At 38.6% G+C, this 19,894-nt stretch overlaps 5 protein-coding genes and 6 non-coding genes across 17 annotated transcripts; 3 read left to right on the plus strand and 8 right to left on the minus strand.

Moving 5' to 3' along the window:
• The first annotated feature begins 3,023 nt into the window (after positions 1-3,023).
• LOC111469594 (vesicle-associated protein 4-2-like) lies at positions 3,024-5,965 on the plus strand. 2 transcript variants are annotated; one of them, XR_002714905.1, is made up of 8 exons: positions 3,026-3,615; positions 3,927-3,997; positions 4,086-4,167; positions 4,276-4,394; positions 5,009-5,086; positions 5,180-5,299; positions 5,389-5,656; positions 5,688-5,965. XR_002714905.1 is itself a non-coding variant. In XM_023114913.1 (7 exons), the coding sequence occupies exons 1-7, from the start codon at positions 3,351-3,353 to the stop codon at positions 5,446-5,448; spliced, it is 795 nt and encodes a 264-aa protein (XP_022970681.1). In that variant the 5' UTR covers positions 3,024-3,350; the 3' UTR covers positions 5,449-5,965. The 2 variants fall into 2 exon arrangements, 1 of the variants encoding a protein (XP_022970681.1); XM_023114913.1 differs by having other exon boundaries at positions 3,024-3,615; positions 5,389-5,965.
• A 2,482-nt stretch (positions 5,966-8,447) lies between these two features.
• LOC111469592 lies at positions 8,448-9,998 on the plus strand. Its single transcript, XM_023114911.1, has one exon. It carries the CDS (start codon positions 8,561-8,563, stop codon positions 9,929-9,931), a length of 1,371 nt encoding a protein of 456 aa, XP_022970679.1. The 5' UTR covers positions 8,448-8,560; the 3' UTR covers positions 9,932-9,998.
• A 95-nt stretch (positions 9,999-10,093) lies between these two features.
• On the minus strand, positions 10,094-13,212 carry LOC111469643 (external alternative NAD(P)H-ubiquinone oxidoreductase B2, mitochondrial-like). Its single transcript, XM_023114977.1, is given in 9 exon segments — positions 10,094-10,240; positions 10,923-11,042; positions 11,122-11,243; positions 11,328-11,600; positions 11,804-11,901; positions 11,904-12,115; positions 12,198-12,655; positions 12,739-13,030; positions 13,124-13,212. Coding segments are annotated over 9 exon segments (1,752 nt in total). The 3' UTR covers positions 10,094-10,152.
• Positions 13,213-14,108: 896 nt separating this feature from the next.
• Positions 14,109-15,925, minus strand: LOC111469595. Of its 6 annotated transcripts, none has more exons than XM_023114914.1 (4): positions 15,666-15,925; positions 15,491-15,587; positions 14,720-14,830; positions 14,109-14,391 (listed from the first exon to the last, which is right to left on the minus strand). In XM_023114914.1, the coding sequence occupies exons 1-4, from the start codon at positions 15,776-15,778 to the stop codon at positions 14,140-14,142; spliced, it is 573 nt and encodes a 190-aa protein (XP_022970682.1). In that variant the 5' UTR covers positions 15,779-15,925; the 3' UTR covers positions 14,109-14,139. The 6 variants fall into 6 exon arrangements, 3 of the variants coding, with proteins under 3 accessions (XP_022970682.1, XP_022970683.1, XP_022970684.1); XM_023114916.1 differs by having other exon boundaries at positions 14,162-14,431; XM_023114915.1 differs by lacking the exon at positions 14,720-14,830.
• LOC111469936 lies at positions 14,493-14,598 on the minus strand. Its single transcript, XR_002714946.1, has one exon. It is a non-coding gene; the product is annotated as a small nucleolar RNA snoR97 (small nucleolar RNA).
• On the minus strand, positions 14,718-14,831 carry LOC111469928. Its single transcript, XR_002714939.1, has one exon. It is a non-coding gene; the product is annotated as a small nucleolar RNA Z278 (small nucleolar RNA).
• LOC111469943 lies at positions 14,929-15,042 on the minus strand. Its single transcript, XR_002714953.1, has one exon. It is a non-coding gene; the product is annotated as a small nucleolar RNA Z278 (small nucleolar RNA).
• On the minus strand, positions 15,131-15,223 carry LOC111469942. Its single transcript, XR_002714952.1, has one exon. It is a non-coding gene; the product is annotated as a small nucleolar RNA Z223 (small nucleolar RNA).
• On the minus strand, positions 15,279-15,366 carry LOC111469938. Its single transcript, XR_002714948.1, has one exon. It is a non-coding gene; the product is annotated as a small nucleolar RNA U36a (small nucleolar RNA).
• On the minus strand, positions 15,676-15,815 carry LOC111469940. The gene has a single exon (XR_002714950.1). It is a non-coding gene; the product is annotated as a small nucleolar RNA snoR134 (small nucleolar RNA).
• A 978-nt stretch (positions 15,926-16,903) lies between the features above and the next one.
• LOC111469591 (probable galacturonosyltransferase 10) lies at positions 16,904-19,785 on the plus strand. The gene is made up of 2 exons (XM_023114910.1): positions 16,904-17,338; positions 17,835-19,785. The coding sequence occupies exons 1-2, from the start codon at positions 17,189-17,191 to the stop codon at positions 19,284-19,286; spliced, it is 1,602 nt and encodes a 533-aa protein (XP_022970678.1). The 5' UTR covers positions 16,904-17,188; the 3' UTR covers positions 19,287-19,785.
• The last annotated feature ends 109 nt before the right edge of the window (positions 19,786-19,894 follow it).

Genomic DNA, 19,894 nt, shown 5'->3' on the forward strand with positions numbered 1-19,894 from the left:
ACCTCCATTATTTTTCAATCATATGAACCTGTCTTTCAAAGTTATACCTTCATTCATTATACTCGTCGCATAAAAGATGCATCACGTATTGCAATATGAGAATAAATTGGGTTTAAATTGAGATGAGTTGTTGAGATCGTTGTTGTTATTGAATATCTCAATCAATTATTGACGAAAAATATGAAAAAGTCAGCCCATTAGTGGAAAAACGGGGGAATGAGCTGAAAAACATGATGATTCTACCAAATACAATTTTTAAGTCAAAGTTAAATTGGCCATTACACCAAATCAGTAAACTTTCTTCTCTCCAATTTTTTAAACAACAAAAATTTCTTTCATTCAATTTTGGTTCCTTTTCTATTTGTCAATTCTTTTAGTTTAATAAGGTGAAACTCATGTTTTGTTGAGTGCTTTCATATATATATATATATATATATATATATATATATATATATATTTTAATATAATCGTTCAAGCTTACCCCTAGTAGATATTGTCTGCTTTGACCTGTTACGTCGTCAACCTCACTTGAGTTGAGACGTGTTTACTCTGAAAAGATGGTTCAAATTCTCCTTTAAATCTCTACACTTGCAACTATATTGATAATGAAAGAATCGGTGATCTTGAGGAAGAACATAAACTATAACCGCTCAAGCGCACCACTAACAAATATTCTATTCTTTTGACCTTTTCTTCGAGACTTTTTCTCAAGATTTTAAAACGCGTCTACTAAGAAAAAGTTTTCATACTCTTATAAAGAATGTTTCGTTACTCAAACAAGGTAAAATCTCACAATTCACTCCCTTATAAGAAATGATCTAACCTTTATCTTCTTGGCCCTTATGCACGAACCCTTCAGGTTCCTCAAGATCACAACTCAAAAAACAAAAACTGATACTACCCCAAGTGCAAAGCTAAAGCAATAATATTGAATCGTATTACAACTTTCATATGCATCAGCAAGTGATACTACCTTGTAGTTTGTAGCTTCACAAGCTGCATCAGCAGGCTCATAATCATTCTTGAACATCAAAATCAATTGAATCAAAAGAAAATTCATTTTGTTCTAAGTTATCAATCCCTTCTGATAAAAAAAACCTGAGTTCTATCAACCAAAAAATGTACTCAAAATCATAGTGATGAAGTGTTTGGCTCTCAAACTGCCACCTTTTCGAAAGGGTAATCTGAGCTTCTTCCCTTCTTCACAACTGAGGTTAAATTGAACAAATCATCAAATGCATCAAAGCTTTGTCGTTGTAATGACCAAAGCGATGATGTCACTTCGGCCTTTAGTGCATTATGACATAAAGAGTCATTGTTCACAAAGAAAGCATTTCTAACCATGATGACCCTTGCAATCTCTACTCCATGTGGGTCATAAATATCATTAACTTAGGTCCTTCCAAACCATGAAAATCTTGTTATGCAACAATTGAGCAAGTATATATAAAGTCTCGAGTATTTGATCGTTCCTTTTCTTTAAGACTAAGGTTGATACGTAACGGGTTAGGGGAATGCTTCGTTTCTCTCGCTTCAATTGATGTAAGGTCTTGTTAGAAATCACGCCTCTCCACAGTAGTATGATATTGTCTGAGCATAAGCTCTCATGGCTTTCCTTTGAGCTTTCCCAAAAGACCTCATACCAATGAAGATAGTATTCCTTGATTATAAACCCATGATCATTCCCTAAATTAGCCGATGTGGAAATTTCATCCAATAGGTCTTACAATCCACCTGCTTGGGGGCCCAGAGTCCTCCCTGGAATGCTCTCGGTGTCTGGCTCAGATACCATTTGTAACCGTCTAAGCCCACTATTAACAGATATTGTTCTCTTTGGTTTTTTTCTTTTGAGTTTTCCCTCAGTTTTAAAACACGTAGGTTGACTCCTTGTCATCCAACATTGAAAGCCATAAACAATACATTTGCTTCTTAATTATTGTTGGTACAATGTGTTTGCTCTTGTAGATGTTGGGCTTGGGTTTTCTTGACATAAACTTCTTCGTATAATCATTATGGTTGCATAATCACAATGATAAACTTGCTTGTTTTTGGACCAACAGGAGCATGATTGGTTCTTTTTACAATAACGACAAGGAGGAAGTTTACCTTTTGAAGCTCTTCCTTTTCCTTTGCTCTCCTGATATTTGGTTCTGTCAACAGGTTTCTTGCCCTTTGGTATTGCCATGAAATGCACCCTCAACATGTTCCTCATTACACATTGGATCCCTTTGTTCTTGAGCAAGTAAAATGTGAAACAGACTTGGGGACTGAAACTAAACATACTCCAGATCGAACCACTTAAAAACAATCAAAACAAGATCAACTTAACATGTTTGAAGTAAAATCTTTATAGAACAATTAAATCTAACCATAAATGGTATCAAAGCTAGAAATCGAGCCATATGTCAGCGAGGAGGTGAGCCCCAAATGGGATGAACACGAGATGGTGTGTTGGCAAGAATACTTGATCTCGAAGGGGTTGGATCAAGACGCTGAATCTTGAAGGGGAGTGAATTGTGAGATCCTACATCAATCGGGGAAGAGAATGAAAGAAAAAGTCCAAAAAAGATAATATTTTCTGACAGCAGAGGTGGCGGACTAATAAAAGGTTTTGGAAGAGGGGTCAGAACCACATGGTGAATGGATGAGTGATTTTCTTCCATCACTTGAACACCTAAGAGGAACACACTCATCTGATCTATACCATGGCTGCTAATCATCATACTCCTTACTGCATGCACTAATGTTGTCTTTCCAAGCGTAGCTTTTTCAATTCTTTTCAAGCAAAAATAGCTCACTATGTTCCTGAAGAAACAGAAGAACAAGTGGAAAGGAAGAAAAAGTGGGAATTTAAGGGAGAGATGGTGCTGAAAATGATATCTTTTGGCCCCCCACCATTAAATTTCAGAATATTTAGGATTCATCTTCCTCAACCAACTTGCTATTTCTTCATTTACATTAACCCATTGATGGGACTGCAACTTTTTCATTGCTTGTTAGCTAACAGTTCTTCTGGTTAAACATCCAAAGATTCGTAGTTAGCAGAGTTTCTTGTTTCTTAATAAAAACAGAGCAACTGTTGGGCAGGGCAGGCGTTGCCAACTAAAATGCAAGGATGATTCGAAGAACAGTGCAATGGAACCGTATTCCTTGTCGGGTATGACATAAATAACCGCATCTACAGCTTCAGCCCATCAAACGATCCAAATAGAAAAAACCCAAAATAGAAATGATCCAAACCGAAGTTGGAAGAGTTTTTTAAGAGAGAAGCGAGTAAGCAAAACCCCTTTTGTGATAAATCCCAAATCCATAAGCTTCTCGCCAAGCAACCAAGGAATCTACCGACTTCAATGGCTGTCGCTGATCAGAAATCAGACCTCGATGGCAAGGTTTGGAGCCTTTGTAGTATACCCTTTTGGCAAAACGGCAATGTCTCCTCGTCTTCTGGTTCTTCGTCGACTGCTATTCATCGCGTTAATGAGCAAAGTAATGGTCATAAGCCGGCGGAGAACTCGGGTTCCTATCCTTCTGGCAAGGTTTCGTTCATTGCGAAATCTCTACTTCCTACCAGAAGAAGGCTTCGCCTCGATCCTTCCAACAAACTCTACTTTCCATGTATGTACCCTATTTTCTCATCTGGGTCGCCATTTTTTTGGGTTCATAATGAGATTTTGTTGCCTTTTTCGCTTTGTTCTTAAAACTGTGGTCGTCCTCCCCTGTTCTCTGGCTTGATGATTACTAAATCACTCCCTAAAATCGATCTGTTCTTGCTTGGGTTTTGAGAATGTTTGTCCTTTTTGTTCATCTTCCCAGATCGCTTCCACTTTTTTTGGTCGAACAGCCAAGTTTGTTTAGTTGTCTATCAAGAATGATGCCCTTGAATTCCTCTCAGCTTGTGTTTTGTTTTCATTGTCTTTCTCTTAAAGATGAACCTGGGAAGCAGGTAAAGAGTGCTATTGAGATACAGAATACGAGCAAGAATCATGTGGCTTTCAAAGTATGAATCATTTCCCTCACGAACTTTTATCAGTTTTAAGCCTACCCAATGCAGCCTTCTTACTTCTTACCTCCTTGAATTGTTCTAGTTTCAAACGACCGCGCCGAAGAGCTGCTACATGCGCCCTCCTGGCGGTATACTTGCTCCCGGTGAAAGTATCATCGCAACGGGTAAGACATTCATCTTAGCTTTGAGCTGCGTTCCTTGAACTGAACATTACAAGTATAGACAGCATTTGGAGTTTTTCTGAGGTTCTTGTATCTGTGACTTTACTTCAGTGTTCAAGTTTGTGGAGCCACTGGAGAACAATGAGAAGCCTGTGGATCATAAGAGGAGGGTTAAGTTTAAGATTGTGAGCTTGAAAGTGAAGGGTAACATGGACTATGTGCCAGAGCTGGTATGTCGTGCAGCCTTAAATTCTGAATTTACTATGCTTTTCCATGCTTCGAGTTTGTGACCAATGCTTATATCATTATTGTGTAAGAATGTGTAACAATCGCCTACCGCTACTCCAACAAGTGTCTCGCACCTTCTGGAACCTGGCTAGACCCCTTCATAGTAGACGGGTTTTAAAACCTTTGAGGGAAAGTCCAAAGAACAATATCTGCGAGTGGTAGGCTTGGGATGTTACAAATGGTATCAAAGTCAATCACCGGACGGTACGAAACACTGGTCAGAGTAGGGCTAGACCCTCTCCAACCAATGTAGGATCTCACAATCCACCCCCTTGGGGGCCAGCGTCTTCACCGACACACCGTCCGGTGTCTGGCTCTGATACTATTTGTAGCAGTCCAAGTCTACCGCTAGTAAATATTGTTCTCTTTTGGGCTTTAAAACGGTATGCTAGAGAGAAGTTTTTACACCCTTATAAGGAATGCTTTGTTCCCCTCTCCAACCAACGTGGGATCTCACGTTAACAAACCATAATGCACATCTTCAAGTGAAAGACCAATTATAATTCACACTAAGAAGAAATTTCTGATGGTAATTTCAAATAATGGCATTTTACAGTTTGATGAACAAAGAGATCATGTAGCAGTTGAGCAAATACTGCAAGTTGTTTTTCTTGACCCGCAGCATTCTAATCCTGTAAGTATTAGCAGTAAGAGGAGAGAAACACACTATCAAGTAGCGTCAAGACTATCAATCTCCTTATTGGTTTGGATTCTTTTCCTTTTTCAGGCTTTGGAGAAACTCTTCCGACAACTAGCTGTGGCCGAGGCTGCAACTGAGGTGCGTCAAAAGCCAGCCGAAGAAACAGACCCGAAAGTCGTTGGTGAAGGACTCGTCATCGACGAATGGGTGAGACAACGAAACTGTTCTCAACATCTTCTTCAAACCTTATTAAGCTTTGCATTCTCTGACATACTATGGTTGTTCTTCATTTGTAGAAAGAAAGAAGGGAAAGATACCTAGCTAAGCAACAGGTTGGAGGTGTGGATTTGGTGTGAAATCGAGCTGGTCATGTTATGAAAGTTGGAATCACATTCGTGTGTGAACCTTTCTTTGAGGCATTCGTCGTCGAAGAGCAGTTATCAGCATCGACATTAGCAATCAAAAGCGAATGGCTTAACGACTTGATTTGCGACGGCGTTTCATGAGCTTGTGTTTGTTTGATTGATTGGGTTGCTATTTCTGTTGGAGTTTGAAGGTTTTGAGTTGAGTTGAAACACTGTCACCATTGACTGATGTAAATAATGGGTGTTATTCTTGAAAAGTGTTGCTGTTTGTGATGAAGTTTGGGGCAAATGAGCCGAAGAATCAAGTCTTCAAAATAGCATATATCTTGTTGAGAGGCATCATTTGAGCCCACTTGCTGTGTGGAATGGTATCTGCTTGGTTTATATGCCCTTTCTTTGAAATCTTTCCCTTAGTGCTTTCCTATCAGACAAAGGCACAAAAATGACTGCAAATTATAGCTATTCCACATCTTCTGAATATATTCTAATGAATCGGGCGGTCGCTTTAGGATCAAAATACTAACTATCTTTGAACGTTCCTTTTCTATCCTTCAACTTTAAGATTTGTTCTAAAAAATACCTTTATACTTTGTGTGAAATTCTACGTTAGTTGGAGAGGAGAATTAAACATTTCTTATAAGGGTACAGAAACTTTTCTCTGGTAGACGTGTTTTAAAACTGTGAAGTTGACGGCAATATGTAACGAGTTGAAACAGACAATATCTGTTAACGGTGGATTTGAATAGTTACAAATAGTATCGGAGTCCGATAACGAGTGAAAAAAACTTGTAATTGAAGAGTAAAATGAAGTTGACTTTAATACTACTTTTTGGGCATAATGATTGTAATAGCTCAAGCCCACCACTAGTAGATATTGTCTGCTTTAGTCCGTTATGTATTGTTGTCAACCTCGCCATTTTTTCAATTGATGTGGGATCTTATGATCCACCCCCTTGTAGCCTAGCGTCTTTGCTGGCACATCATCCGATGTCTGGCTCTGATACCCTTTGTAACAACTCAAGCCCACTACTAATCGATATAATCCGCTTTAACACGTATCGTTGTTAGCCTCACAGTTTCTCCAACTGATGTGGGATCTTACAATCCACATCCTTAGGGGCTAGCATCCTCACTAGCACATCGCCCGGTATCTGACTTTAAGATATTGTCTACTTTGATCCCGTTACGTATCGTCATCAACCTTACAGTTTTAAAACACGTATACTAGAGAGAGGTTTTCACATCCTTACAATGAATGTTTCGTTCCCCTCTTTAACCGACGTGAGATCTCACAGCAACCTTTCATGTTTCTCTCCAATTCTATATATTATCTATCATGTATATTTGATTCATCCAAAAGTCATTAATTAGACTCTTCAAATATACAAATACAAATAATCCCTTAGATCATAGGCTGACCTGTCGAATTGCACTATGAGCCCATGCTGACGCCAAGCTGAGTTGGAAATGCCACAAATTTTAAAAATTGTCCTTTTTCTTTGTCGGACGTAGAAGAAAAATAAATAAATAAACAAGTATTTAAGATACTTCCAATAACTCCCACGTGAGACCCATCGCCTGCCACGTGGTTGTGTATTTCTATGTAACACTGTATCTGGACTATAATCCTTAACGCAACCACGTGTATCCATCAACGCCTCGTCATCACAACACGACAATTTTAATACTACCATTCGAATCATTGCACTCATTTATTATTATTATTATTTTCTTTCTTTATTATAAATTTGGTGACATGGCTGGAATTAGTCCATGCTGGATTAACTACTCAATGCCACGTTGCTTTAAATTTTAAAATTTTAAAGAATAATTAAAAATAAATTCTATCGAGGCTCTCGCAAACTATATAAAGCAAGCTTTGCCGTCGATCCGCCGAAGCCGGAACGATTTCTTTTCTCCTCATATCGGAAGTTAATTTGAAAATGAGTTATCTAGGTCGGGTATGGATGGCGGCGAGTGTAGCCGTAGTCCAGGGCGGCCAATCGGACGGCCGCCACGGATCGGATGAAGGAATCTTAACTCTGCACCGAAATGCGGAAACAACCGCCGTAGCCGTAGATCTCCGCCAATTTTCAACAGCGACGAGTCACTCGAATCGCGATGGAGACGAGAAGAGGCAAGCCGATGAGTCTCTCCGCCGAGTTATGTACTTCAATTGCTGGGGTCAAGGCTGAGATTTGAGAACGACGGCAAGGACATGAGCGATCGAGAGTTTTTGCCCTTGTTTAGGGCTTTTTTTTTTGTCTGATCGGAAACGAGGATCGGCTCTGTGATTGTTGACCTTTTTTTACAGAACGATCTCATCCTTGATTGTAAATTACTGGAATCGGGAAGCGATTGATCGGAAACGAGGATTCGTTGATGCCTTGCGTGTAATTAAAACTAAATGTATAAAGGAAATCAAACTGTTCACGATTTCGGTGATTTTTTTTTTTTTTTTTAATAATCATCAACCTTGTTTATGATCCATTTCTGTGATCCTTTCTGGTGATGGAATTCATTGATCCAATCGATCTGGAATTCATAATCAAAATTGCTGAACTCATTCTTGACTGATGAATTGATCAAAAAGTGGTGACCCGAAATCGCCAGTTTCGGGTTTAGACAAATTTGAGAGAGAACACTATAATGAGTATCTATTTATATAAAAATTTTGAAGAATTTCGATATTTTGAAGAAAATTTTTTAAAATTTTAATTCATTAAAGTTGTTGAAATCCTTTTAGATTTGATTATTGATAATTTTGCACAATAAATATTTTGAATATCTTTCTTAATTAGGCTAGAATGATGGTTCTGTTCGGGCGCCTGGTTCGGGGCCCCATCTTATCGATGAATCGGAGCGTGATGCTCTCTTAATCCAACGGCCAGGAATCCATGCAAAGAAGAAGAGCGCATTCTTCCAACGTCTCTATTTCACCAACGGTCAAAAACTCGAAAATATAGAGAATTTCACAATCCCTCCCGATCTCAAAATCTGCAGTTTATTGTGTTTGTGTTGTTCAAAATTTGCCCGTTCTTTTCTTCTTTTTGCTGTAAAAGTTCAAATTTTTCATCGAAATTCGCCTACCCAGAAACTAAACATGAGTGTTCTTGATCACCCTGATGACATCGAGGCCCCAAACATTCAGGTCTGGAACAATGCTGCATTTGACAAAGGAGAATCCGGTGTTAGAACACTTTCTTGGTCGATTATGCAAGATCTGTACAAGAATCCCTGTTCCGAATCCTTCCAGATTGATTGCAGTAAAGAGAATTTATGCCCTTTGAGTATGAACTCCCCTGCATCTGTCAAGTACTCTGTTTCTGTAGATCCGCTCAATAACAATGGCGCCATTGAAAATGCACAAGGAAAGCCATTTAAAACGCCCGCCAAAAGCTATGGAATCAAGGGAAAGGAGGAGGAGGAGGTAATTTGTAAGAAGAAAAATATCGATGAAGAAATCGAGGAAACAGAGAGGGAAATCAATCGATTGTCGATGAAACTTAAAGCGCTACAAATTGAGAAGGCTGAGCAGAACGCAGCAAGAACAACAGTCCAGAAGGGAGGAAGATTCGTGCCCATCAAATCAATTGTGCCGAAAATGGGTATCCAAAATTCAGATGGGGTTAAAATGTTTGAAGACGCTTCAGTTGAACGGAAAATTGGTCTCAGAGGCAAAAGTTTGGGGCCGTCGGAAATCTACGCCGGCGTTGGGTTCCGGCGGCAGGGAAAGACGGAACTAACACCAATTCAGCAGATGAAAAGCCGTCGGCAATCCTGCCTTCCGAAATTGCCAGATATTGACGAAGCTAAGACGAAGAACAGAGGAAGAAACGGTATGAGCCTTAGCCCCAAATCGCGGAGGACATTGATCAAGGCCCAAACCGTGCGGCAACCAGCCACCACCATCGTATCCAAAAGGCCGGCGAAAAAAGATGGGGTTGGGGTTGTCGAATTAATTCAGCCAAAGAAGCTCTTTAATAAAGACATTGAAAAATCAGCCCCACCCACCAGCACCAAAAAGCCATTGAGGACTGGTAGGATTGTAGCGAGCCGTTACAATCAGACAAGCGAAAGCGCCCAAGTAGCCACAGAGAATCGCAAGACATCTCTGCCGGGGAATTGCAAAGACGACGGAAGCAGTCGTTCTTCATCAGAGCTATGCCGGAGCAAGGCGCCGCAAAGCAGAGTGAAGAAGCGGTGGGAAATTCCAAGTGAAATAATACTCCAACAAGAAATGGAAGAGGGATGCTGTGAATCTCCAGTTTCCAAGCTGGGCGATATGCTTCCAAGGATCAGAACGACTCGTTGTTCGAATATGACTCCAAGGGACTCTGGACCGGCCAAGAGGGTAGCTGAATTGATTGAGAGTAACACAAATTTCTTTGCTGATACGGAGATGGAAGCATCGATCTGTCAGAAGTTAAATTTTGCAGAGGATGAAGAGATAAGCGAGTTTGGTGAGCTATAAACTGGTGGATCTGTTGTTATTGTATAACCAGATGAAGAATATAAAGGGATCAAGCTTTCGTTTTCAATAAGTTGTCTCTATGATATCAAGACTAATACTACATGAGTACCAAAATTTAAAATCAAATGCAATGAAAGTAAGACAAAACTGGGATTTGAATGAATGTAAGGTTGGTTATAACTATAGTTGAATTTGTAGAGTTGGCTGCTATGAAGAAGATATCAGATTCTGCTTGAATCCCTGCCAAATATGAATCTTCTAGCCCAGTCTGATAGGACCAGAACCCTCGTGCGCCAGCTTACTAGCTTGCTGTAAAGATAGTTTCATAAATAAACAAAACATTAGTGTAACCATCCAAATCCATTGTTAGTAGATATTATCTATTTTGGTCCGTTACGTATTGCTGTCAGCCTCACGGTCTTACAACGCATCTGTTAGGGAGAGGTTCCCACACCCTTGTAGGGAATACTTCGTTCTCCTCTACAACCAATGTGGTATCTCACAATCCACTCCCCTTGGGGGCCCAACGTTCTCGCTGGCACACCGCTCTATGTCTGACTATGATACTATTTGTAACAGTCTTAAGTCCACCGCTAGTACATATTGTCCATTTTTGCCCATTACATATCGATGTTAGCTTCACGGTTTTAAACGGTAGAGAGAGGTTTCCAGACCATTATAAGAAATGTTTCATTCTCCTCTCCAACTAACGTGGAATCTCACAATCCACTTTCTTGGGGTCAGCGTCCTCGTTGGCACATTGCTCAGTGTCTAAATCTGATACAATTTGGAACAGTCTAAGCACACCGCTAGTAGATATTGTTTACTTTGGTCCGTTACATATTGTCGCTAGTCTCACGGTTTTAAAACGTATTTACTAGAAAGAGGTCTCCTCTTCAACCGACGTGAGATCCCACAATTAGAGAGCAAGAATGCTGTCGGGGGGGGTTTGAATATGCTTCAAATGACGTTTGGGGTTTGTGGATTTTACCTTGTATACACAGAGTACCAAAGCCACTGGCTGCTATGACCTATTGAAATCCAATCTCCAGGTAGTTGAGCTGCAGTTTGTTCTCCACCAAGAGGAGCAAACTGCCCAAAATGCTTGTACCTTAACACAAAAACAACCAAACTTTCAGTCTAAAAATACCAAAAACACACCCATTTGATCCACTTTTTATGGTTTTTACCTGAAGGGACGAAACCGATGTCGCCCCGTCCCTCTATATCGGAGAGGGCCTTCTGGGTACTTCTCACATTGTTCCATCTTGTTGAAGCAGGTAGCAAGATACTCACCTTGTTGAGCAGCAACCTACAAGAATTTGAAAAGAACAAAAAAAAAATGATATAGTAGTTGAAGCAGCATTAGAATAAAGATTAGGATGTATGAGTTCACTTGAGCAGTAGCAGGCAGATTTTTCATCTGAGCATCGACTTCGGAAAGTAAGGACGTAAAGCTTTCGATATCGAGCTCGGTCGACTGTCTCTGTGTGTCCAATTGGGACTTCTTCAACAAGGCTGCAAAGTTCTTCATCTTATTCTTCTTCAGATAGATCTCTACTTGAGGGTACCTCTCACAAATATCCTTTACTGCTTCTTGAAACTCTTGCAGGGCTAAACTTCCTGAATTGTCTGTGTCTGCCTTGCTGAATATCACAGCAATATCTTCCTGCAAGTAAAAGAGTATCAATCAAGAAGAAAGCAATAACACCCAAGAGCCACCCACCACCCACCACTAGTAGATATTTTTTTATTTGGACTTTCTTTCAAGGCTTTAAAACGCGTCTATTAGGAAAAGGTTTCTAGACACCTTATAAAGGGTGTTTCGTTCTCCTACTTGTGAGATATCACAAAAGCGAACTCTGAAATTACCATGACTTTTCTTTGGTTTATTGTGGCACAATCACCAAAAGCATAGACACCATCACATCCTTCAACCCTTAGCCATTCATCAGTAACCAAAGCTCGTCAATCTGCTTCATGAAGTCGACGACTTGAGGCCGAGGACCGATGCCGGTGGACCAGACAACCATTCCATAAGGAACAGACACAAACTCACCGGTTGCTCTTTCTTTTGTGGAGATTTCCTTATCAGTTACTTTCACAACCATGGAACCAGTTTTTAAGTTAATCCCATCTCTTTGAAACTTGTCTTCAGCAAAGGCTGTAATCCTCTTGTCAAACCTATAAAAATAAGTGTCCTGAATTTGATGTTCCAAAGAACCAACCATATAATACAAAGAAGCCAAAAAAGAGCAGCCCTTACATGTTCAAAATATGATCGCCTGCCTCTAGGAGGGTGATTTTCACGTATTCTTTCAATGAAGGATACAACTCTGCCAAATCCTCTGCAGCAAAGTCATGAAGTTCTGCTGCAAATTCCACTCCTGTTGGACCTCCTCCAACTATAACAAAGTGAAGGGTTCTCTTCTTCTCTTCTTCACTTAGATTTGGAAGGCTGGCTCGCTCGAAACAATCGATTACCGACTGTCGAATCTGCTGAGCATCTTCCACTCCCTTCAAGAAATGAGCATTTTCCTCTACTCCTGGTGTGTTGAAAGTGTTGGATTTAGCTCCCATGGCTACTATCAGATAGTCGTAGTCCACTGAAAACTCTTCCTTGCCACCCAAGTTCGTGTCTTGAGTTGATCGACAGAACACCTTCTTGTTCTCTGCATCTATCTTATAACACTCAGCTTCCCTAAATTCAATGCTCAATCCTTTCTGCAACGTAAAACATGAAATGGGTTACCTTCATCTTGGCAAAACACTGTGAAGAAGAACAGAGAAACTACGAATTTCAGTACCTTCTTGGTGATGCTACGAATTGGTTCGACAATGCTGCGTGCCTCGACGGTGCCACAAGTGACACTAGGAAGCAAAGGGGTGAAAGCGAAGTAATTATGAGGGGAAATGACATGAACATCATAAGAGGAGCTCTTGAGGTTCTTCAAGAAGCTGGTGCCGGCCCATCCTGTTCCAAGCACCACCACCTTCTTCTTCTTCTTCTTCCTCCAATCACCATCTTGTTGGACGGCATCAGCAAATGCAGAAGGGTACAGAGATTTGGCATTAGTACTTGCCACCAGCCCACCTCCACTGCAAATCATAACAATGAAGATCATAACGTGAAATATAATTGAATTCAAAACAAGAAAAGAAGACAGGAAAGAAAAAGGGTCGGTCAAGAACCTGGCTGCGAAGACGACGAGGAGCTTGGAGATGTTGGGATGGTTGTGATAAGCCTTAGAGGCTCTGTTGTAGAAGGAATTCCATGCCATTGTGCCAGCCCTGAGTAGCCTCTTCTCTTGCAGGAAAAAGTGAAGGGAAGTTTTCTTTATACAGAAGAGCGAGGAGGAAGGAGTAACTGCCAAGTTTTCGGAGTAGAAAAAAAACGATTCACCGTTGATTTTGATATCCAATAAAGTGGGAAAGAAAGACAGGTGGGATTGACTGACACAGAAATCTCCTACGAAATAGGAAACTAAACACGTGGGATTTCATCTTCCATATATATTTGATTTATTTCCGAGTTTCTTGGAAGTCTACGCTAATGAAAATCTCCCGACCATTGAATTAGGAATTAAAATCTCCATTGGATCAATTTACAAGCTAATAATATCACTTCTTCCAAAAATATATATTCAATCAAACCCAAACAAATCCAATACAACCCTTTACAATTTTGGTTAGGTAATCTGTGGATTATTCTTCAAACCATTAAATTTTAAAATATGGATTCGATTTCGTATTTTGGCTGAAATTTAAAAACTATAATACAAAGACAATTATTCAAAATGAGGTTGGTTGATGATGTGTTTACAAAAGAATAAAACAAACTATAATTATCATTAATTTATTCATTAACAAATATATATTTAATCTTTTCTAACAATAAAAATTTGATTTTATTAAAAACATTAAAAACACATTGTACAAATTTATGGATTTAGGAATTAATGTCTTATAAACATATGAACATTAAAATATGTAAACATATGAATATTCCAAAGTTCATATATTTTGAATATAATATAATACAATCATAATTTAATCAAGTGCTAATAGAAAATTGATCACCGAGTCCATGTGTATATATTAAAACTTGTATATTGAGAAATAATACTGAATTGATACAATTCAACTTGGGAAATTCATAAACTATAAATGAGCTCGAGCTTGTTTATAAATTTCTAAAATTTTACAATTCACTTGATGCATTGATGTACATATTTAAGCTTGGTATTAACATAAAACAATATCAATATCATTGTAACATCTGGGATACAGAAACATGGGCCAATTAGCAATTTGAATTTGAAATTAAAGTCGAAAAAGAGTACAAAGAAACATGATCTACAAATACAAATTCGAATACGATACAACAGGCGATTGCTTTCGTAAACGGCTTCCACCATCACATAACGGATGAATAAACGACACCTCGCATTGAACTCAATCTGCAGAAGAAACACAAGGACAAAACAAACAAAACAAAGCCTATGACGAGAACACATTAGTCTACAAACAAATGAAAAATAGAATACTACAATGGTTTGGTGAATTTAGTGCTGTTATTTAACTCCAACCTCCTAATTTGGCGAGAAGAAGCTGATGACAACACACAATTTCTGAGTTTTTCAGACTACATTCCCACATTATAAAAGGGATGTGTATAGTTAAACTCAAATCAAGGAAACATCCTAAACCAAGTATTCAAGTAATAAAAATGGTAAAATAAACAAAATTTTGAATCAAGACTAAAATTAAATAAAACTAAAAAGAAACCTCAGCGAAATCCATATAACTCGTACAAATGTTATTCCACCAAGTAGGTTCTCCCTGAAACAGGGTCTTGACTTCACAACATCTCAGAAAGTTGGATTGTATCATCAAAGGCTAAAATCAAAAAAAAAAAAAAAAAAAAAAAACTCTAATATCAAATGATTTCAACACGAAAAGGTAGAACAATTGTGCATTAAACAAATCATGGTGAACCCTCAGTTAAATCCATTGATATCATATGAACAAGGCTTCACCAAGTAGGTTCTCCCTGAAACAGGGTCTTGGATCCACAATGTCTCAGACAAACGGATTATATCATCATTGGAAAATTTTATATTCACATATGGATTTACATAAACTATAACCTATAAGGGGCCAATTGTAAAATAGAAAAAACAATTTTGATATGCAGATTTAAGACTCAGATAATATGTAACAGCTTTATCAATCATCAAATTCTGAAGCAGAACTGGCATATAAGCTGAATGTCAATCATCACGGCCAGATTTGAAAGCAGCAACTAAATTAGCGAAATTTAAATAAATTAATGATAGACGAAATGTGGCTCATATCAAGAAATTCAACCATTTGTTTTTAAGTTTGCTTCATCGTTTAACCTCGGAAGCGCGGATAATGTGTAATCATAGCCAACAACTCTTAACTATCACCCTCAAAACGAAACTTTTAAATAAGAAAACAAAACCACAAACCATAAAAGTCGATTCAAATTGGGATAAAAAGATATATATAGCGGAAGTTTTTAGAGGCACAAACATTGAAAAGATAGGCCCCCACGTGAACACCGCCGAAGATTAGATCTCGGCCTCTATGACTAGCTTCATTTTCATATGCTTTATCTGCAGAAAACAAGCTAAAGGTGTAGTGAGGCCCCCAATAATCCAATAAATCAAACAAAAACAAATTCAACATTTTAAGATGGCGCTATAACCATGATAAAGGAATCTCGCCGTTATTTTGACACAGATAAGCCGTGGAAGCAAGGCAAACCTGCAACACTAAACGGCTGCACTCTAGCACGAGCAATGGGGCTATCACCGTCATGGAGATAAATCAGAGTAGCCCGGGGTGCGTCGTGCAAATGTTAATTAAGAACGTAAAAATTTTCAAGAAGCGCTAATCCTTAATGCTAAAGGAGATCGCCCACTCAGCCGACGAACCCTAGATCAACCTCGCCCTGGACGCATGCTGGATGAAGGAATAGAGATACCTTGCGTGGCTTATATAGACTAAAACCCTAGAAAAGCTGGCGGCTTTTTGCTTCTGGATGTCTCCAATGTTTAATTGGGCCGTGGCCCATAATAACGATATGGCCCATGTATCCATGCCTTTTCTTTTCTTTTCTTTTCTTTTTTTCCTTTTTTTTTGTGAGATGAGGAAGTTAGCTTTAATATTAATGCGTTAAATTAAATATATTCTTATAATACAGTTTGATTTTTTTAAAAAGAAAAATATAGTTTTACAAACCATTTCAATTATTTTTTATTTTAATATTATTTTTACAACACATTTTTTATTTATTACTATTGAAATGAAAAGCATCACCGTCAAGTTGCCATTGCAATGTAACTATGAAATCAATTTGTTTTCTTTTTTAATATAAATATATTTAAAAATTTGTAAGCCTCTCCTAAATAACATTTATTTTTTAAATTTGAAAATCTCTCCTAGCAGACACGTTTCAAAAGCTTGAGGGAATCCCTTAAACAGAAAGTCAAAAAAAAAACAATATACGTTAGTGGCGGACTCGAGTTTTTAACTTACTATCGAAATTTCGTATTTGTTGTACTACAAAATATAATACATTAACGTGCTCAAAATATTATCAAATCTAACATGTTTCTAAAAATAAAACTTATAACGAGTTTGACAACGATGTTTTCAAATTTGTTTTCGAAAGATATGTAATGTATATAGTGGAAATGACGAAAATAACCTTTCGAAATTAAAATTTTAAAATGCAGTCAAAATAGTATAATCATTCGTTTTGACTTGAAAATATTTTTAATATCTTATAACTATATGATAATATAAAAGAATAACAATCCAATATTTAGAATAAAATATATGTTCATTTATAATAATACAATTTATAAATCCATTCCAATACATATATAAATAAAACTCTATTTTAATTCAATCATTATTTTCAAAATTCCATATTTAAATTGTCCCACATTTTTGGGAGAATAACTGCGAGAAATACCGGGGCAGATTCGCCGTCGGAGAACCAATTTCGTGCCGATTAAAGATCGCGGCAAAGGATTTCTGCCACAAAGATAAACCCCATCTCTCCCTTCATCCTACTTCACCGGCTTCACTCTTCGGGATCTGTAAACACCCACTTCAAAATTTCAACTCCGCTGCTGATCAGATTCAGTTCTTTGCTTCGGCATTTTCGCCTCATTCAAGTGGAAACTGTATTCTGGTGGCGATCAGAAATCCTGCAAGAGAATGAGGCGGAGGCCCCCGGATTTCCGAAGGCCTGCGAGGAGAAGACTATCCAACACGTTTTGGTGGACTCTGTGTTTGGTTTCGGTTTTGCTCTTCCTTTTCATTCTGTGCAAAGGGAGTCGGATTGAGTCCAGGCCCGTCTTAACTAGGGTAACGATCTCTCTTCTTTTTTTAGCTTTCTCTCCAATTTTGGATGTGTGATGAAATTCGATTAGAATGTCGATTACCGGTTTTGTTAGTTCCAACAATTGGCTATGAATTTCAATATACTACTGAAATACGCATTTAAGTGTTATGAAATTCGGTTTATTCTTCTCAGGTACCCTGTGTAGCTCATGAGTTTTTGTTGATTTATGTCGTGCTAATCTGACAAATGGAAATGCCATCTATGATCTGTTTTTAAGTATATCTTCATATTTGATCTCATGCCTCTGATCGTCTGGCTTTGAAGCTAGTTTGTCTGAGTTAATTTGTGACATGAACCAATTCAAGAAACTTCAAGAAATTGATATTTCCATGAAAGAATTACGATCAACTAGAATTTCAAGTAATTTGAGGATCTTGTGTGTCTTAGGTTCTTTGAATTGCTACTGCTACAGCAACAACCGTTTGCTAAATTTTGGTATGTTTCTGCACGGTTATGTAGATGTCATATAGAAATGAAAGAATTGTCGAAGGCCTCAATGTTACTGAAGAAATGTTGAACCCCAGCTCTATAGTCCGGCAACTCAGCGGCCAAATTTCTCTAGCAAAAGCATTTGTTGTGATTGCAAAAGAGAGCAGCAATCTTCAGTTCGCTTGGGAATTAAGTGCTCAAATTCGGAATTCACAAATCCTCCTCTCAAATGCTGCAACAAGGAGAGCTCCTCTGAGTATTACAGAAGCAGAAACTGCAATCCGTGACATGGCACTGTTGTTGTACCAAGCCCAGCAACTTCATTATGATAGTGCAACGATGATCATGAAGTTGAAAGCTAAAATCCAGACTCTGGATGAAAAAATAAGCTCAATCAGTGACAAGAGTTCAAAATATGGACAAATTGCTGCTGAAGAAGTTCCCAAAAGTCTGTACTGCCTTGGCGTTCGCCTGACCACGGAACGATTCAGAAACTTGAACTTACAGAGGAAGCTCAATGAAAAGAAGCAAATAGATACAAAACTTAACGATAACGATCTCTACCATTTCTGTGTATTCTCTGACAACATCCTGGCCACTTCAGTTGTTGTCAACTCGACTGCTTTGAATTTGAAAAATCCCGATAGGGTTGTTTTCCATATCATAACTGATGAGGTCAATTATGCAGCAATGAAGGCATGGTTCTCGATTAACAGTTTTAGAAGGGTGACTGTTGATGTTCGGAAGTTTGAGGATTTTAGCTGGTTAAATGCTTCCTATGTCCCAGTACTCAAGCAACTCCAAGACTCGGATACTCAGAACTATTATTTTTCTGGCAGTGGTGGTGATGGTCACACTCCGATCAAGTTTCGAAATCCCAAATATCTTTCAATGCTGAACCATCTCAGGTTCTATATACCAGAAGTTTTTCCTGCCCTTAAAAAAGTTGTGTTTCTTGATGATGATATTGTTGTCCAGAGAGATATTTCTGGTCTTTTCAGTATTAATTTGAATGGTAACGTAAATGGAGCGGTCGAGACATGCATGGAGACCTTCCACAGATATCATAAGTACTTAAACTACTCCCACCCCCTTATCAGGGAGCATTTTGATCCCGATGCTTGCGGATGGGCGTTCGGGATGAATGTTTTTGATTTAGTAGAGTGGAGGAAGAGAAATGTTACTGGCATTTACCATTACTGGCAGGAAAATAATGTCGATCGGACACTATGGAAACTCGGTACACTCCCGCCTGGACTGCTTACATTCTATGGGTTGACAGAACCATTGGATCCCTCATGGCATGTGTTAGGATTGGGCTACACAAACGTCGATCCTTGGTTGATCGAGAAGGGCGCTGTGCTTCACTTTAATGGCAACTCGAAGCCATGGCTTAAGATTGGGATAGAAAAATACAAGCCCCTTTGGGAGAAGTACGTTGACTATACTCATCCTCTATTGCAAAGCTGCAATTTCCATTGATTGAACATAGAAATTTGTGTTCTCCCCAGCCAAGATTGTTGTTTATGAATATCAAAAGATCTGGGGACATGGTGCATGGACGTGCCATTTTATCACGAATTCAAGCATGACAAGTTGCTGTGACATGAACCTTTGAATATAGATAGATAGCCTGATGTTTTGAAGTCAATTCCTGTCCTCGTAGGTTAGAGCGAACATCATTAGACCATTTCTGTTGTGCCACTAACAGCAGTTGATTCTATATTTGTATCAGTAGCAGTCATGCTCCCCAGGGATAGGCATCCTAACTTATTTGAATTTGGATGTCTAATTCTACGGAAGTTTGCAGCACTCCCTGTTATTTATGTATTGCTATTTCTCTCTTAAATTGATTTCGAAAGGTTTTAAGATGATTTTGTAGCAGTCGATACTCCTCTCCAGACTTTTCCTTAAAAGGTCTACGCAAGATTTTAAAATGGGGAGAGATTTTTACATCTACTATACCTGGGATCTTCCCCTTGTGTCCGGCGTTGTTACCATTTGTAATGGTCAATCTTGTCGTTAGAAGATATTGTTCTCTCTGAACTTTTCCTTCAAGGGCTCCCCTCCTTATAAAAGGAATGCTTATT

The sequence above is a fragment of the Cucurbita maxima genome, unplaced genomic scaffold (assembly GCF_002738345.1).
Source record: "Cucurbita maxima cultivar Rimu unplaced genomic scaffold, Cmax_1.0 Cma_Scf00041, whole genome shotgun sequence".
NCBI lineage: Eukaryota > Viridiplantae > Streptophyta > Magnoliopsida > Cucurbitales > Cucurbitaceae > Cucurbita > Cucurbita maxima.

Excerpts from the sequence above, each read along its gene's own strand:
- LOC111469591 (XM_023114910.1), top strand. The coding sequence starts at position 17,189 with ATGAGGCGGAGGCCCCCGGATTTCCGAAGGCCTGCGAGGAGAAGACTA. Across the intron at positions 17,339-17,834 it reads CCAGGCCCGTCTTAACTAGG|ATGTCATATAGAAATGAAAG; the intron begins GTAACGATCTCT and ends ACGGTTATGTAG.
- LOC111469594 (XM_023114913.1), top strand. The coding sequence starts at position 3,351 with ATGGCTGTCGCTGATCAGAAATCAGACCTCGATGGCAAGGTTTGGAGC. Across the intron at positions 4,168-4,275 it reads TGAAAGTATCATCGCAACGG|TGTTCAAGTTTGTGGAGCCA; the intron begins GTAAGACATTCA and ends ACTTTACTTCAG. Across the intron at positions 4,395-5,008 it reads TGGACTATGTGCCAGAGCTG|TTTGATGAACAAAGAGATCA; the intron begins GTATGTCGTGCA and ends GGCATTTTACAG.
- LOC111469595 (XM_023114914.1), bottom strand. The coding sequence starts at position 15,778 with ATGACGGTGATAGCCCCATTGCTCGTGCTAGAGTGCAGCCGTTTAGTG. Across the intron at positions 15,588-15,665 it reads GGCGAGATTCCTTTATCATG|CTTGTTTTCTGCAGATAAAG; the intron begins GTTATAGCGCCA and ends CTACACCTTTAG. Across the intron at positions 14,392-14,719 it reads GTTATATGGATTTCGCTGAG|ATTGAGTTCAATGCGAGGTG; the intron begins GTTTCTTTTTAG and ends TTTCTTCTGCAG.
- LOC111469592 (XM_023114911.1), top strand. The coding sequence starts at position 8,561 with ATGAGTGTTCTTGATCACCCTGATGACATCGAGGCCCCAAACATTCAG.